Raw genomic sequence first — 17850 nt, 5'->3', positions numbered from 1 at the left:
GGGCTGGATCCCTGGACCCTGGGATCATGACCCAAGCTGAAGGCAGAGGCTTTAACCCACTGAGCCACCCAGGCACCCCACTTTGCCCATTTCTTATTGGTTAGACATTTAGATTGCTTTCAAGGTCATCCTCCCTCTCCCCCATTTCTAGCAGTGCTGCCATAAAAGTTCTTAGGCGTGTCTCCTGGGCACCTGTGCAAGAGTTTCTCCTGGGTATGTGCTTGGGCATGGTTTCGCTAGGTGGTGGTTTATGCAAACTTTCAACTTTATTAGATAATACAAAAGTATACCTGTTTGTCTTTTCACCAGCAGTTTATGAGTGTTCAACATCTTTGCCAATATTTAGTTATGTGAGACTTTAACATTTTTGCCAATCAGGTGGTTGTGTAGTAGCATTTCCTTATGCTGTTAGTGTACACTTCCTTGATTACTAATAAGGTTGATGAGAGTGTGGGTTGCTGAGTTGGTTAGGCGCCTGCCTTTGGCTCAGGTCATGATCCCAGAGCCCTGGAATTGAGTCCAGCATCGGGCTCCCTGCTCAGTGGAGAGTCTGCTTCTCCTTTTCTCTCCTCCTCTGCCTCTCCCTCTGCTTTTGCTTGCTCTTTTTCTCTCTCAAATAAATGAAACCTAAAAAAAAAAAAACCAACAACAACAACAACAACAAAAAACTAATAAGATTGAACATATTTTCACACGTTTATTGGCCATTTTTTTTTTTTTTTTTGAGCATTTAAAACATTACATTGGGTTGCCTGGGTGGCTCAGTCTGTTGAGCATCTGCCTTCAGCTCAGGTCGTGATCCCGGGATACTGGAATCGAATCTGCATCGGGCTCCTTGCTCAGCAGGAAGCCTCTTCTCCCTCTGCTTGTGCTCTCTCTTTCTCTCTCTGTCAAATAAATAAATAAAATAAAGAAAAAAACATTACGTTGGTTATCTCTTTCTTAAAGACTTGTAAGTTTGGGGCGCCTGGGCGGCTCAGTGGGTTAAAGCCTCTACCTTAGGCTCTCTGCTCAGCAGGGAGCCTGCTTCCCTTCCTCTCTCTCTGCCTGCTTCTCTGCCTCCTTGTGATCTCTCTCTGTCAAATTAATAAATAAAATCTTAAAAAAAAACTTGTAAGTTTGGATTTAATGAACAGTCCCTTTAATTGGTTTTAGACTGCTTTTTTCACTTTGTACCTTGTTGGTTCACTTTCTGTATTTAGATGAAGGAAGTCTCAATTTTTTTTGTTCCTCTTGAACAAAATGAATTAAGATACACAAAGACTTAACAAAAAACTAAAGAAAAATTTCATAAAAGGCTTTAGTATCATTGAAACCCGCAGGCAATGGCTGTCTGCTGATACCGTGTAGCAGAAGTTGGGCACACACAGGCACTCAGCAATTCAAGTACAGTAGCTTGCCCCTTGACCCCCAATACTGGTTTTGGTTTCCCTTTCCTAGGTTTCAGTTTCCCAGAGTCAGCCCTGACCCGGAAGAAGATGATCCTCCTCTGATGTATGATCTGGTCAGTTGTCACCTAATGCTAGGTCACAGTGCCATATCATTCACCTGATGTCATCTCATCATGTGGGGTGAGTACAGCACAAAAAGATATTTTGAGGGGCGCCTGGGTGGCTCAGTGGGTTAAGGCACTGCCTTCAGCTCAGGTCATGAGCCCCGAATGACTCTCTGCTCAGCAGGGAACCTGCTTCCTCCTCTCTCTCTGCCTGCCTCTCTGCCTGCTTGTGATCTCTGTCTGTCAAATAAATAAATAAAAAATCTTAAAAAAAAAAGATATTTTGAGAGCAAGAGACCACATTCACATATGTTTTGTTACATATATTGTTATAACTGTTTTATTATTATTGTTGTTAATCTCTTATGGTGCCCAATTTATAAATTAAACTCTGTCGTAAGTTTATACATATAAGAAAATCATAGTATATGTAGGCTGGTATTATCTACAATTCAGGCATCCACTGGAGGTCTGAGGACGTACCCCCCACAGATAAGGGGTGCTGACTATATCTTTCATTCTAAGCAAACCTGACCTGCAATTTCTCATCGAATGGGCTGCTAATAGAGGGAAAATGTCTGTGATTCCAGATTTACTGTAACACATGTAAGGGGTCTTTGTGTTAGAGCTGCCACCTGTTAGTGGGTCATGTCTCCTGGTAAAGTGAGACAGCCCACACCAAGCTACAAGGCACTCTCCACAGCAAGCCCCACAAGAAGATGGGGACCTAGGTCCGAAAAGAAACTAAGTGACCCCTGTGTAGTAAAGTGCAGGGGAAGTCAGTGACCCTAACCCCAGACTCTGGGGATTCAGAGGATGCATAGGATTACCTGTTGTGCGTGTCAGAATTTTAGATGGGGATCTAAGAGCACACAGTAGCAAAGGAGTGGGTGAGGGGATTTCAGGAAGGGTGTGCTCCAGGGGATGTGAAGGTACTGCTATTCAGGTAGTCTGGAAAATGGATGGGAATACCAGGATATCACTGAAGACTCAAGTCCCATTGGGCTTCTCAGTCATGGAGTAACATGACCAACTGGTTTTCAGACTGACCCTGCCAGGTGACCATGCAGAAGACATTGTACTGGAGATGACCCCAAGGTATACTCCACTCTGGCCTACCTAGAAGCTACATGGGCCCAAAGTTCTCTAAAGCACAAAGAACTATCTTTTAAAAATCTTTTAAAAAATATTTATTTATTTGAGAGAGAGAGAGAGAGAGAATGAGGGAGAGCATGAGGGGGGAGGTCAGAGGGAGAAGCAGACTCTCCATGGAGCTGGGAGCCCAATGCAGAACTTGATCCTGGGACTCCAGGATCATGACCTGAGCTGAAGGCAGTCACTTAACTCACTGAGCCACCCAGGTACCCAATAATTAAATAACCTTAAAAAAAATTGTTCCCGACCTCAAAGCATGAATTTATTCTCCCATAAAATCTTTTAGGACTTTTATAGTTTTTCTCTTTTACATTTAAGTAATTAATTTTCTTGGAATTGATTTTTTTTTTTTTTTGATGTGATGTGAGAGAGGGATCCGATTTTGCTTTTACTCCTAGAGAGAAGAAATTGGCATAGTGTTCTTCTCACTTCTCTTCTGCAGTACTAGTTGTATCCCCAATTAAGTTTCTATAAATGTTTCTGAGCATTTCTGGGTTTTATATTGTTGTGTTGGTCTGTCTCTCCCCGCACTGATATCCCACTTGCTTAGTTACGTTAGCATTATAATAAATATTTTCTGGCAGGTTACATCCTTTAGTTTGTTCCTTAGGGCTGTCCTTCGTTCGCTGCTCTTTCATGCAAATTTTATGGTAAGCTTGACAAGCTTCTTGAAAACCCTCTCAGAGTTTTGATTGGAAATGCACTGAATCTACAGCTAGCCTTTTAAAACGTGCTGGGGGTGTCCTCAATCTTTGCTTGCTTTTCTTCTCTGGAATAGCTGGGTGAGGATAGAATAATGGTTCCGTTATCCGCTGCTGCATAACAGCCACCCCACACTGAGTGGCTTAAAAACGACAATCGTTTATTTTGTTCACGAATCTGTAATTTGGGCATGGCTTGGTGGGCGGCTTGTCTCTCTTGCATGTGGGGACAGCTGGGGCAGCTCAAAGGCTGGGGTGGGGGAAGGTGAAGCTGGAATCATCTCAAGGCTTGTTTACTTATGTGTCTGGCATTTGAGGATGGCTGTTGGCTGGGACCTCAGCTGGGGCTGTTGGCCGCAGTACCTATGTGTACCCTGTCCATGTGGCTGCTTGGCTTCCTCTCAGAACGGTGGCCAGGGTCCAAGAACAAGCATTCCCAATGGGCAGAGAGTGGAAGCTGCCTGTCTCTTTAGGTCTGGGTCTGGAACTTACACAGCAAGTCCAGAATCAAGGGGAGGGGACACAGAGTCCACTCCTTGGTGGGAAGAGCATCATAGAATTTTGAAACTATTTTTAAAATTTGTACAAATAAAGTCACTTTTCGAATTCTTGTTAAAACTTGCCTTTGACGCTGTCTGGGGTTGATCGTTTCTTGTGGGAAGTTTAACCACAGATTCAATTTCTTTGTTTTAGGACCAACCGGATTTCCTATTTCTGAAGCCATTTTGCTGAGTTATATTTTTCTAGGGATATGTCCTTTTAAATCCAGTTTTTCAAATTTATGCACAGGATTCTTTGGCTATAATATTCTCTTAGTATAGCTTATCTCTCATTTTGTTTGTTTTATTATTAATTTGAAAAAATCTTTTCTGTCAAAAGTTTTCAATTTTGTCTTTATAAAGAACTGAACTTTGATTTTGTTGCTTTTTTCTGTTTTACCTCTTTTCTGCTTCATTAGTGTTTATTCTTTTTCTATTATTTCCTTTTTCTTTTCAGTATGTATTTTTTTTTCTGATCCCTGTTTCTTGTTTCTTCAGCGAGATGCTTAGCTCATGAGTTTCCTTCTTTTTTCTTTTCTGAGGTTAACATTTTAATCACAGATATCCTTTTTACTTTTATTTTATTTTTTTTTAAAGATTTTATTTGTTTATTTGACAGAGATCACAAGTAGGCAGAGAGGCAGGCAGAGATAGAGGGGGCAGCAGGCTCCCCACTGAGCAGAGAGTCTGATGTGGGACTCGATCCCAGGACCCTGGGATCATGACCCAAGCTGAAGGCAGTGGCTTTAACCCACTGAACCACCCAGGAGCCCCCACAGATATCCTTTTTAAAAAGAATTTATTTATTTGAGAGAGAGAGAGAGAGTGAGAGAGAGAATGAGCAGGGAGCAAAGGGAGAAGCAGGTTGATCCCAGGTCCCCGAGATCATGATCTGAGCCAAAGGCAGACTCTTAACTGACTGAACCACCCTGGAGACCCCACGGATGTCCTTCTAATAACACTTTAGCTAACAAGGTTTTATGTAGGTAGAATCGTCATTATTGTTCAGTTTAATGTGTTTCTAATTTTCAATATTAGGACTTCTTTGACCCATGAAATGGTTAGAAATATTTAAAATTAAATATTAAAAAACTAAAATTTCAAAACTTATGGCACTTTTTCGTTCTTTGTGATTGATTTCTTAATTTTATAGTGGTCAGAACATAGTCTGTATAATGACAATTTGATGTGTTAGAGAAATTCACGTGTTATGGCCTCATATGTGGTCAGTTTTTGTACATGTTTCACCTGTTCTTTCAAAGACTGTGTATTTTTCAGTTGTTGGAATGATATTCTTTATGTGTTCATTTGATTAGGCTTGATTTTTTTTTTAAGCCACCATGTTGAGGTGTGATTGACATACCAAAAGCTGTACATATTTACTATATATAACTTGGTGATTTTGGAGACCTAAGCATACATCTGTGAAACCATCACCACAGTATGCCACAAACTCATCTCTCACATCTAAAACAGGCTTGAGAGTTGTATTATTTTTTTATCTGCTTCAGCTATTAAACTAAAATAATTACGTTACATATTCCACTGTGATGATGGTTTTGTCACTATCTCCTTTTGGTTCTACCAGTTCTTGCTTTATATCTTTGGTGACTCTTATTCAGTGATTTGCACTTTATGTCATTTAAAGTAATGATCATCTTCATTTTTTGTAATACTAGTTTTGTCCTTAAAGTCGATTTTGCCTGATATTCGTAAAAGGATGCTGACTTCCTTTTGGTTAATGTTTTTCTGGTTGTTATGGTTTGTTTGTGGACTCCTCCTTCCCCGACACTTCCTATGTTGAAATCCTAACTCACAAGGTGACAATATTAGTGTAAGGACCTATTTAGCCAGAGCGACTCCATCTTGGTTAAAAGCCATTTTGTTGTTTGTGCAGTAAAACTTAAACTGACCCTGCGACCTTCCCCCCAGAGAAACTTACTTAGAAGCAAGTCTGGGAAACCAGTAAAATATGGTTGGCTAGTTCCTAATAACAGAGCCCAGAATACAAGGCCAGGTTGGCCAGTTCCTGGTAACAGAGCCCAGAATACAAGGACGAGTCAGGCCAGGTGGAGACATCCAATCAGTGAGAAACACACATACTTTTCCCCTAACCACCAAAGAATATAAACCCCACCGTTTGGGTGCCAACCTTGAGTACCAATTCTGACCAGAGTAATAGGTTAGGTCAAATAGCTACTATAGGGTAAATTGTAATTCAATTGGCCACCTGCATGTGACCTAACATGACTACAATCTCATTGGCCACCAATATGTGGCCAGACTTTTGCTCTATAAAAGGTAGTCTGTAAACTGGGAGTGGTCGCTCTCTTCGGAGGCGGCCCTGACCTGTCAGTCAGTCGATTCTTGAACATAGAATAGAGCTTTGCATAACTTTCACTTTGTCTCAGTCTCATTTCATTTAATAATGGACCTAACAATTAGGAGGTGCGGCCTTTGGGAAGTGATGGGAGTCCCGAGAGTGGGGCCCTCATGAATGGGATTAGTGGCCTTATAGAAGAGACCCCAAAGAGATCCCTTGCCCCTTCCACCATGTGAGGTCATGGTGAAAAGATGACCATTTATGAACCGGGAAGCAGGCTGTCACCACACACTAAATCTGCTAAGCCTTGACCTTGAACTTCCAGCCTTCATTACTGTAAGGAAGTAAATTTCTGTTGTTTGGAAGCCACTCTAAGGTGTTTTGTCTATGGTATTTTTATTATAGTACCCCAAATGGACTGGTGTATCCTTTTCAACTTCTACCAGTTTTGCTGTGTTCTAATGTTTTAGTTTTACCTCCTATAAATAGCTTATAGCTTAGTTTTAAGTTAAAAATTCAATAAAAAGACTTAGTTTAATCCATTTATATTTATGTTGTCTACTAATATGTTTGAATTTATTTTAATCTTATTTTATGGTTTGTATTTGTTCTGTTTTTCTGTTTCCTTTTGTCTTTTCTTATTTTTTTTAAGGATTTTTTTTCTTTTTAAAAAAGATTTATTTATTTATTTTAGAGAGAGGGGGTGGGGGAAAAGGCAGAGGAAGAAAGAAACAAGCAGACTCTAAGCTGAGAGTGGATCGCAACACAGGTGGGACTCTATTTCACCACCCTGAGATTGTGACCCTGGGATCACGACCTGAGCTGAAACCAAGAGCCAGATGCTTAACCGACTATGCCATCCAGGCACCCCTTTTTCTTGTCTTCTTTTATTTTTTATTTGTTAAAAAATATTTTATTTACTTGACAGAGAGAGAGATCACAAGTAGGCAGGCAGAGAGAGGGGGAAGCAGGCTACCCGCTGAGCAGAGAGCCCAATTCGGAGCTCGATCCCAGGACCCTGAGATCATGACCTGAGCCTAAGGCAGAGGCTTAACCCACTGAACCACCCAGGTGCCCCTCTTGTCTTCTTTTGAGTGATTAAAGTTTTTAAAGTTCTTTTTCCTTTGTCTACTGATTATGAACTGTATATGTGTGTGTATATATATAATATATATGTACACATACATATTTATTTATTTATTTAAGAGGTTTCTTCAGAAGTTTTAATATGTACAAAGTTTAAATACCATCAATATCTTTATTCTATTCTTATCTAATATATGAAACTTAGAGTACTTGTTTGTTTTTGATTCTACAAATTAAACATTACTATTTTTTAATGTAATCAATGCCTTGCTCACATTTGTTTTTTGCCTATTAGTTCTTTCATCTGGGACTATATTTTCTATTTAAATTATTTATTTATTTATTAAAAATTTTTTTAAAAAGATTTATTTATTTATTTGACAGAGAGAGATCACAAGTAGTCAGAGAGACAGGCAGAGGGGGAGGGGGAAACAGGCTCCCTGCCAAGCTATCCCAGGATCCTGAGATCATGACCTGAGCTGAAGGCAGAGGCTTAACCCACTGAGCCACCCAGGTGCCCCTAAATAATTTATTTTAGAGAGTTCCATTAATGACCTGCTCTCTCAGGTCTTGTTTGACTTAAAATGTCTTTAGATTGCTATTGTTCTTGAGACAGTTTTGCTGAGTTTGGACTTCAGGTTGATAATTATTTTATCTCATTATATTCCACTGTCTTCTGGTTTTTCATTGCTACTTTTTAAAGATTATTTATTTATTTATTTGACAGAGAGAGGGAGAGAGAGACCACAAGTAGGCAGAGAGGCAGGCAGAGAGAGAGAGAGGGAAGCAGACTCCCTCCTGAGCAGAGATCCCAATGCAGGACTCAATCCCAGGACCCTGAGATCATGACCTGAGCTGAAGGCAGAGATTTTAACCCACTGAGCCACCCAAGTGCCCTCATAGCTACTTTTGATTAGCAAATAGTCTAACTGTTCTTTTACAGGTGATATATTTTTTTCCTTTTTGGTTGCTTTATTTTAATTTTTATTTTAAATTGAGGTATAGTTGAAGGCAGCAACCTCTTTGACCTCAGCTGCAGCAACTTTTTCGTAGGAACATCGCCAAAGACAAGGGAAGCAAGGGTAAAAATGAACTAGTGAGACTTTATCAAGATCAAAAGCTTTTGCACAGCAAAGGAAACAGTTAACAAAACCAAAAGACAACTGACAGAATGGGAAAAGATATTTGCAAACGACGTATCAGATAAAGGGCTAGTATCCAAAATCTATAAAGAACTTAGCAAACTCAACACCCAAAGAACAAATAGTCCAATCAAGAAATGGGCAGAGGACATGAACAGACATTTCTGCAAAGAAGACATCCAGATGGCCAACAGACACATGAAAAAGTGCTCCACATCACTTGGCATCAGGGAAATACAAACCAAAACCACAATGAGATATCACCTCACACCAGTCAGAATGGCTAAAATTAACAAGTCAGGAAAGGACAGATGTTGGACAAGGTTGGGGAGAAAGGGGAACCCTCCTACACTGTTGGTGGGAATGCAAGCTCGTGGAAAACCACTCTGGAAAACAGCATGGAGATTCCTCAAAAAGTTGAAAATAGAGCTACCCTACCACCTAGCAATTGCACTACTGGGTATTTAACCTAAAGATACAAACGTAGTGATCTGAAGGGGCACGTGAACCCGAATGTTTATAGCAGCAATGTCCACAATAGCCAAACTATGGAAAGAACCTAGATGTCCATCAACAGATGAATGGATAAAGAAGTTGTGGTATATATATACACACACAATGGAATACTATGCGGCCATCAAAAGAAATGAAATCTTGCCATTTGCGATGATGTGGATGGAACTAGAGGGTATTATGCTTAGCGAAATAAGTCAATCGGAGAAAGACAACTATCTTATGATCTCCCTGATATGGGGAAGTGGAGATGCAATGTGGGGCGTTTGGGTGGGAGGAAAACAATAAATGAAACAAGATGGGATCGGGAGGGAGACAAACCATAAAAGACTCTTAATGTCACAAAACTGAGGGTTGCCAGGGGGAGGGGGTTAGGGAGAGGGTGGTGGGGTTATGGACATTGGGGAGGGTATGTACTATGGTGAGTGCTGTGAAATGTGTAAACCTGGCGATTCACAGACCTGTAATCCTGGGGCTAATAATACATTATATGTTTATAAAAAATAAAAAATTAAATTGAGGTATAGTTGACATATATATTATATTAGTTTCAGGTATACAACATAGTGATTCAATTATTATATACATGATAAAATATTCACCATGGTCAGTGTAGTTGCCAGCTGTCACTATACAAAGTTATTACATTATGGACTATATTCCTTATGTTGTACTTTTCATTCTGTGACTTACTTAATTTATAAATGGAAGTTAGTGTCTCTTAATCCCCTTCAGCTATTTTATCTATCACCTACCCTCTGGCAACCGCTAGTTTCTTAAATACAGAGTGTTCTCTGTATTTATAAGTCTGTTACTTTTTTTTTCTTTAAATTTTTATTTAAATTCTAATTAATTAACATAGTTAACTATGTGCAATATTGTTTTTTTTTTAAATTTTTATTTATTTGACAGACAGAGATCACAAGTAGGCAGAGAGGCAGGTAGAGAGAGAAGAGGAAGCAGGCTCCCTGCTGAACAGAGAGCCCGATGTGGGGCTCAATCCCAGGACCCCAGGATCATGACCTGAGCCAAAGGCAGAGGCTTTAACCCACTGAGCCATCCAGGCACCCCTGTGCAATACTGGTTTTAGGAGTAGAAGTTAGTGGTTTATCACTTACATACAACACCCAGTGCTCATCACAACAAGTGTCCTTCTTAGTGCCCATCAGCCATCTAGCTCATCCTCCACCTACCTGTCAACCCTCAGTATGTTCTCTATCAAGAGTCTCTTATAAGTCTGTTTGTGTCTTGTTTGTTTGTGTTGTTTTTAGATTTCACATATAGATGAAACCATATGGTATTTTTCTTTCTCTGACTTTTTTCACTTAGCATTATGCACTCGATCTATCCATGTTGACATGAATGGCAAGATCCCATTCTTTTTATGGCTGAGTAATATTTCATTGTGTTTATATACCATATTTTCTTTATTCATTTATCAATAGATGGACGCTTGGTCTGCTTTCGTATTTTGGCTATTGTAAATAATGCTGCAGTAAGCACAGGAGTGCATCTATCTTTTTGAATTAGTGTTTTTGGAGTTACTGGGTTGTATGTGTGGTGTTTCTATTTTTAATAGTTTGAGAAACCTCCACACTGTTTTCCACAGTGGCTGCACCGATTTACATTCCCCCAACAGTGTATGAGGGCTCCCTTTTTCCACAGCCATGCCAACATTTGTTATTTCTTATCTATTTGATACTACCCATTCTGACTGTTGTGAAGTGATATATCACAGTGGTTTTGATTTGGATTTCCGTGATGATCAGTGATGCTGAGTATCTTTTCATGTGTCTGTTGGTCATCAGTTTGGCTTATTTAGAAAAATGTTTATTCAGGTTCTCTGGCCATTTTTAAATCAGCTTATTTTTTTTTTTTTGGTATTGAGTTGTATGAGTTTTTTTTTTTTTTTAAGATTTTATTTATTTATTTGACAGAGAGACACAGTGAGAGAGGGGGAAGCAGGCTTCCTGCCAAGCAGGGAGCCCAATGCGGAGCTCGATCCCAGGACCCGAGGATCATGACCTGAGCTGAAGGCAGATGCTTAATGACTGAGCCACCCAGGCCCCACAAGTTTTTTTTTTTTTTTTTAAAGATTTCATTTACTTTGACATAGAGTGAGAGAAAACAAGAGAGTGGCAGAGGGAAAAGGAGATGCAGACTCTCCACTGAGCAGGGAGCCCGACATGGGCTCCATCCCAGGACACTGAGATCATGACCTAAGCTGAAGGCAGATGCTTAACCAACTGAGCCACCCAGGGACCCCTTGTCTTTTCCCATTTAGTATGATGTTTACTGTAGGTTTTTCATAAATACCCTTTATTGGTTTGAGGACATTCTCTTCTATCCTAGTTTTCTAAGAGTTTTTTTTTTTTTAAATCATGTATAAGTGTTGTATTTTGTTAAGTGCTTTTTCTGTATATAGTGAGATGATCATGTATTTTTTCCTCTTTTATTCTGCTAATATAGCTAATTACAAGACTGATTTTTGGATGTTGAGCCAATCTTGTATTTGTGGGATGACCTTCACTGGGTTAAGGATGTATTATTTTGCTATATTATTGGAAATAATCTGCCAAAGTTTTGTTAACATTTTTTTCATTTATATTCCTGAGGGATATTCATAATTTTCTTTTTTGGTAATATCTTTGTCTGATTTTGATATCAGATTGAAATCAAGGTTTGATACCAAATTACGGTAATGTTAGCCTCATAGGTTAATTTGGATAGTTTGCACAGTACTGATATTATAATTAGTAAAGTTAACCAGTGAGGCCCTCTGGGTCTGAACTTTTCTTTTTGGGGGGTTTTTAAATTACAAATGCAATTTTTTAAAAAGACATAGGATTATTGAAGTTATCTATTATATTTTGGTTGAGCTTTGGTAGTTTGTGTCTCCCAAGAAATTTATCCATTCCATCTAAGTTGTCATATAAGTTGACACAGACTTGTTCATAATATTCCCTTATTACCTTTTAATGCATATAGTATCCATAGCGGTGTCCACTCTCTTATTTGTTACTCCCTTACTGGTAATTTGTGTCTTCTCTTTTTTTCCTGCATTCTTCTACCTTCAAGTCCAGAAGAGAGAGTTTCTCTTCCATCAGTTCCTCTATCTCTGAATTGAGACTCATTTGATTTCACTGGACTGATTTTAGTCGTGTAGCGATAGCTGATAAGATGGCCGTGCTCTGATTGGTTGGGGGATGAAGTCAGCATCATCTTAGCTACATGGACTGAGAATGGGAGGAGGAAAATCAGAATCCTTTAATTTTAAGAATGAAGAATGGATGCCAGGCAGTAGAAAGCACATATGGTTATTATATCATTTACAGGTTTTTTTTTTCTGAAGAAGTCTAAAAATTTTCAATAACCAAGTTTATAAACTTTTTTTATGTTTCTTTCATTAAAAAACTCCCTCCATATCTTTAATAAGACAACTTTTACTTATATTTTCTTTTTTAACGTTTTCATGGTTTATATTTATCTATTTGATTCATTTTGAACTTACTGGAATTTAAGGTCTAACTTCACTTTTTCTTCAAGATGCTTCAAGATGCTAATTTGCCTTCATTTATTCAACTTATTCCTTCAGTAAAACATAAAACCTGTTTTTTAATGTGTACTTGGTCTGCACCAAGCCCTGTGCTAAGCATTATTACAAATCTAATGCATTAATGTTTATAAGGATTCTATGAGGTAGACACTACCTTAAATATTATACATATATCTATCTATACTATCCATATATAAAACTGAGATACAAAGGAGTATTGCTTAATCAAGATTCAATAGCTATCTGGGATCTCAACCTAGGTATTAGGCTTCCAGTACTTTTTGAGGGGCTTCCAATCTCTCAGAATCTACTGCTTCTCAAAATGATTGATGTCCACAACATGCCTTGTACCTACTCGCTTTGCAGCTAGTAGACTTGTGTAGTACCCACCAACTGGTTTGTACCAAGAATCAGTTGTTTGTTTCCAAATCCTGATTTGATAATTAGACTTGTTATTATATTCACATATATTCACTAAATAAAGATAAACCGATGAAATATGAGTATAAAAACAAAGCTGTCTCTATGAAAACCAAGTTGATTCCTTTCAACAGATTCCATAGAGCCAAATAATGAAAAAATGTGGTTGATTGAGGTGTGGGCAAGAACTGTGAAGACTGGCAAACAAACATAAAACAAAAGTTCTAGAATTCTGTTCTCAGATAGTTTCCCAAGCATCTTTGAGACTTTTGTATTACTGAAACAAATCCTGATAATTAGAGAGGTTGCATAATGAATGTGGTTTAAATAAGAAAGACTACAACAACATCACACTCATTCTCATAGAAAAGGATATTTTTAGATTAGTGAATACATATTTGCTTATAGGCTTAATTTCAAATAAGTACTTAAGGTGTGTATCACTTTTTTTTTATTAAAGATTTTATTTATTTATTTGACAGACAGAGATCACAAGTAGGCAGAGAGGCAGGCAGAGAGAGAGAGAGGAGGAAGCAGGCTCCCCGCGGAGCAGAGAGCCCGATGTGGGGCTCGATCCCAGGACCCTGGGATCATGACCTGAGCCGAAGGCAGAGGCTTTAACCCACTGAGCCACCCAGGTGCCCCTGGTGTGTATCACTTTTAAATTATTCTTCTGCTTTAACTTCCCCGTCTTCCCCAACCAACCAACCAAGTACTAATTCTAATCTTTCTGAAAGGAAAGTTTCTACCTGGTTAGCCAATAGTCTTGACATCATTTATTGATTTGAACTCCTTTTTTTTTTAAACTGATTAGAAAGCCTACTTAATCATTTATTAGATCCTTATGTGTATTGTATTATCTTTTCAGATTTTATATAGAGTTTGATTTTTCTATTTGTTAGTTCTTGATTTCATGTTTTTTTAAAAAAAGATTTTATTTATTTATTTAACAGAAAGATACACAGTGAGAGAAGGAACACAAGCACAGGAAGTGGGAGAGGGAGAAGCAGACTTTCTGCTGAGCAGGGAGTGGACACAGGGCTTGATCCTAAGACCCTGGGACCATGACCTGAGCTGAAGGCAGATGGTTAATGACTAAGCCACCCAGGCACACCTTGATTTAGTGTTTTAATACCTGATACTTCTTTTTTTTTTAAAGAGATTTTATTTATTTATTTGACAGAGAGACACAATGAGAGAGGGAACTCAAGCAGAGGGAGTGGGAGAGGGACAGCAGGGTTCCCACTGAGCAGGGAGCCCGAAGTGGGGCTTGATCCCAGGATCCTGGGATCAGGACCCCAGCTGAAGGCAGATGTCCAACGACTGAGCCACCCAGGCACCCCTACTTTCTTTTTTTTAAAAGATATTATTTATTTATTTATTTGAGAGAATGAGGGAGCAGAGAGAGAGAGAGTACCAGGTTGGGGGAAGGGTAGAGAGAGACGGAGAAGCAGGATCCCCACTGAGCAGGGAGCTTGATGTAGGACCGGCTTTCAGGGCCTTGGGTTCATGACCTGAGCTGAAGGCAGACACTCAACCGACTGAGTCACTCAGGTGCCCCTTATACCTGATACTTTCTTCACTTTATTATGTCTTGGATATTTCACATATCCAAGTTTTCCATATATGTCTTACTTCTGAAGTTTATCATCAATATATTCTTTTTTTAAAAAATATTTTATTTATTTACTTGAGAGAGAGTGAGAGAGAGAGAGAGCATGAGAGGGGAGAGTTTCAGAGGGAAAAGCAGACTCCCGGCTGAGAAGGGAGCCCAATGTGGGACTCGATCCCAGGACTCCAGGATCGTGACCTGAGCCAAAGGCAGTCGCTAAACCAACTGAGTCATCCAGGTACCCCTCATGAGTATATTCTTGTTGAGGATCTTTTTATCAGTTATGAAAGGTTCTAGTGAAGATGGTTGCTCTTTGTCATTATAACTTTTTAAAAATATTATCTATTTATTTGAGAGAGAGAGAGAGAGTGTGCGAGCAGGGTGGGGAGGAAGGGGGTGGGAGAGAATCTCAAGCAGACTATGCACTCAGTGCAAAGCTGAACTTGGGGCTTGATCTCATGACCCTGAGATCATGACCAGAGCTGAAGTTGAGTCAACTGCTCAACCAACTGAGCCATCCAGGCACCCCTGTTTATTGTTATAACTTAAAATGAGACAAAACTGAGAAACTCAGATAAAGCTCAGGGTCAGAAGCATGAACACATACCAATGTAGCAGTGGATACTGAATTTTCTGTACGCTCTGAGATTGCATGAGCCAATAATATGTGTGAGAAACCACTGTAGATTACAGCACATGGTAAAAACTGTCAAGAAGGAGGTAGTTCATGGGGATCAGGACAAGACTGCCTTTATAGAGGTTTAGGCAAGGAGATAAACTTGCCCTCTCTCAGGCCCAGCTCATTTTTATGAGAGGAGCTTGCTCATGCGCTCTCTAAACACCTGCTTCACCTGTTTGTTCCTCAGAGTGTAGATGAAGGGATTGAGCATCGGGGTCACCACAGTGTTGAGCAAGGCTACCACCTTGTTTTTGTCCTCTCCCTCATTGCCCTTCCCTGACCGGACGTACATGAAGATGCAGCTGCCATAGAAGAGAGACACGACAATGATGTGGGAGGAGCAGGTTGAGAAGGCTTTCTGCCTCTCCTTGGCTGAGGGGATGCGCAGGATGGTGTGGAGGATGTGGCCATAGCAGGTGGCCGTCACGGACAACGTGCCCAGTAAATTGACGTTGGCCGTAATAAAGCCCAGGAGCTCTATCAGACTCGTGTCTGCACATATGAGCTCCAGGAGTGGGAAGTTGTCACAGAAGAAATGATTAATGACATTGGGGCCACAGAATGGCTGTTGAAAAGTGATGAAACTTGGAAAGATGATGAGAAGGAATCCTGTCATCCATGAACAAAGAACTAGCTGGACACAGACCCTTGTGCTCATGATGGTGGCATAACGCAAGGGGTTACATATGGCCACATACCTGTCAAAGGACATCACTGCCAGTAGGAAGAACTCGGTGGTGCCCAGGAAGAAATAGAGAAAACTTTGTAGGAAACAGCCAAGGAGGGAAATGGTCTTGTATCCAGTCAGGATGTTGGTTAGCATCTTGGGGAAGATGACTGAGGTGAACCAGATCTCCAGGACAGCAAAGTTGCGGAGGAAGTAGTACATCGGGGTGTGGAGGCGCCTGTCCATAAGGGTGATGCCCACAATGAGGAGGTTCCCCAGCAGAGTGAGGAGGTAGGTCAGGAGCAGCCCCAGGAAGATGAGCATCTGTAGCTCACAGGCATCTGAGAGCCCCAGCAGGACAAAGTCAGTGACAGTGGTGTGGTTCCTCATGGCTCCTCTGACATCGCTGGGGGTGGCCAATCAGAGGTGTGCAGCATCAGTTTTGTGGTGTTCTGGGTATCTGAGGGCACTTGGAACTGAAAGGAAAGAGGGATGAGTGTTCTGTTTTCAGCTGAAGGAGTCCTTTTGTTTTTTTGGATCTATCAGTCCCTTTCTCAGCCTTCTCATGCTTGTTGTCCAGATTCCTCATTGAGTTAGCCTCAAGTCACACGTATTCTGACCCAATTTAAATCAATTTTCTGGGATTCTCTGGGGGAAAGTATTGCCTTTACCAATTCTTTTTCATTTCTTGTGTTTCTTTCTTTCTTTTTAAAAAATGTTATTTATTTATTTGAGAGAGAGAATGAAAGAGAGAGCATGAGAGGGGAGAGGATCAGAGAGAGAAGCAGACTCCTCGCTAGGAAACTCTGTATTAAGCTCCTTTCATTCTTTTCTTTTAGATTAGATGATGGTTCTTTTCATATTCACCCAAATGTACAAGGGGCCTCTCAAGTGTATTAAAACAAATCCCTCTGCAGTTCCTGTGTCCAATGGATCAAAGACTTTTATAGAAAACACTGATGGAATAATTACTCTAGAGCTTGTTACAAAAGGCATTTAAGTTAGAGATGGTGATTGCACCTGAGCTCCATCATTCACTAACTTGTCTAGGACCGGTTATCTACCCCACCAAAACTTTTTCTTGATAGGAACAATAACAGCATATTTGTAAAGAGTTCTCCCAGAGCTTAAATGAATGATGCATACCCAACACTTAGCACAAGGCTAGCCACAGAGCAAGCAGCTGTGTAATGTTAGTTATTTGAATTTCTCCCTTTGTGACTGAAACTCTAGTAGGACAATAAGAGGAAATCACAGTCAAATTGGAGAAAAGACACTGGGATTTGGGGCCATAAGTATTTAAACAAAAAGTTAAAAAAATATGAAGGCATTGTCAGCTCATTCTAGAAAGTTTAGGAAACACAGAGAAGTGGAATAAAAGAATTACATGTAGCCCCACAGAGGCACTTTTATGCACATTTTGATTTATTTCTATTTTTTAAAATTTCTATTAATTTCTATTATTTCTATTTCTATTTCTTTTTTTCTGTTCTTATCTAGTGTTTATTGTTTTACCTACTATGCTCATAGATGATGTATTTTGCTTCTCTTTCCTTCTGACATATTACTGTAAGAAATTTTTGTCAATTTATTACAGACTTCTTGTTATTATATTATTTGATTGATACATTGGGAGGGAAGCATGTGCTTTGAAACTGATATATAGTGAGGAAGAGAGCATATATTTGTAGATGTGGCATCATGTTTAATATTTTGGGATAATATCCTAAATATAATAACACAGATAATAACAATTAATGATGATATTCAGAATTGTTTATTGGCCAGTTTCAAGTTCAAATGTTTGTTTTAAATAATTTTTAAATGGCTTATTTTAAATGATTGTTATTTCTGGTTTTTACATTGTTTAATACTGTCTATGGAGGTCTGGGTAAAGAACTAGGCAACCTTGCCATTGGTTGTTTTTTTAAAGATTTGACAGGTTAAGGCAAGCTTCTATAG

The 17850-nt window shown here is 39.5% G+C and overlaps 1 protein-coding gene across 1 annotated transcript; it reads right to left on the bottom strand.

Moving 5' to 3' along the window:
- Window positions 1-15348: 15348 nt before the first annotated feature.
- LOC125105581 (olfactory receptor 49) lies at window positions 15349-16278 on the bottom strand. Its single transcript, XM_047739167.1, has one exon. The coding sequence runs from the start codon at window positions 16276-16278 to the stop codon at window positions 15349-15351; it is 930 nt and encodes a 309-aa protein (XP_047595123.1).
- Between the last annotated feature and the right edge of the window lie 1572 nt (window positions 16279-17850).

This window comes from Lutra lutra, chromosome 7 (assembly GCF_902655055.1).
Source record: "Lutra lutra chromosome 7, mLutLut1.2, whole genome shotgun sequence".
Classification (NCBI taxonomy): Eukaryota; Metazoa; Chordata; class Mammalia; order Carnivora; family Mustelidae; genus Lutra; species Lutra lutra.
This window is presented reverse-complemented; position numbering and strand designations above follow the sequence as displayed.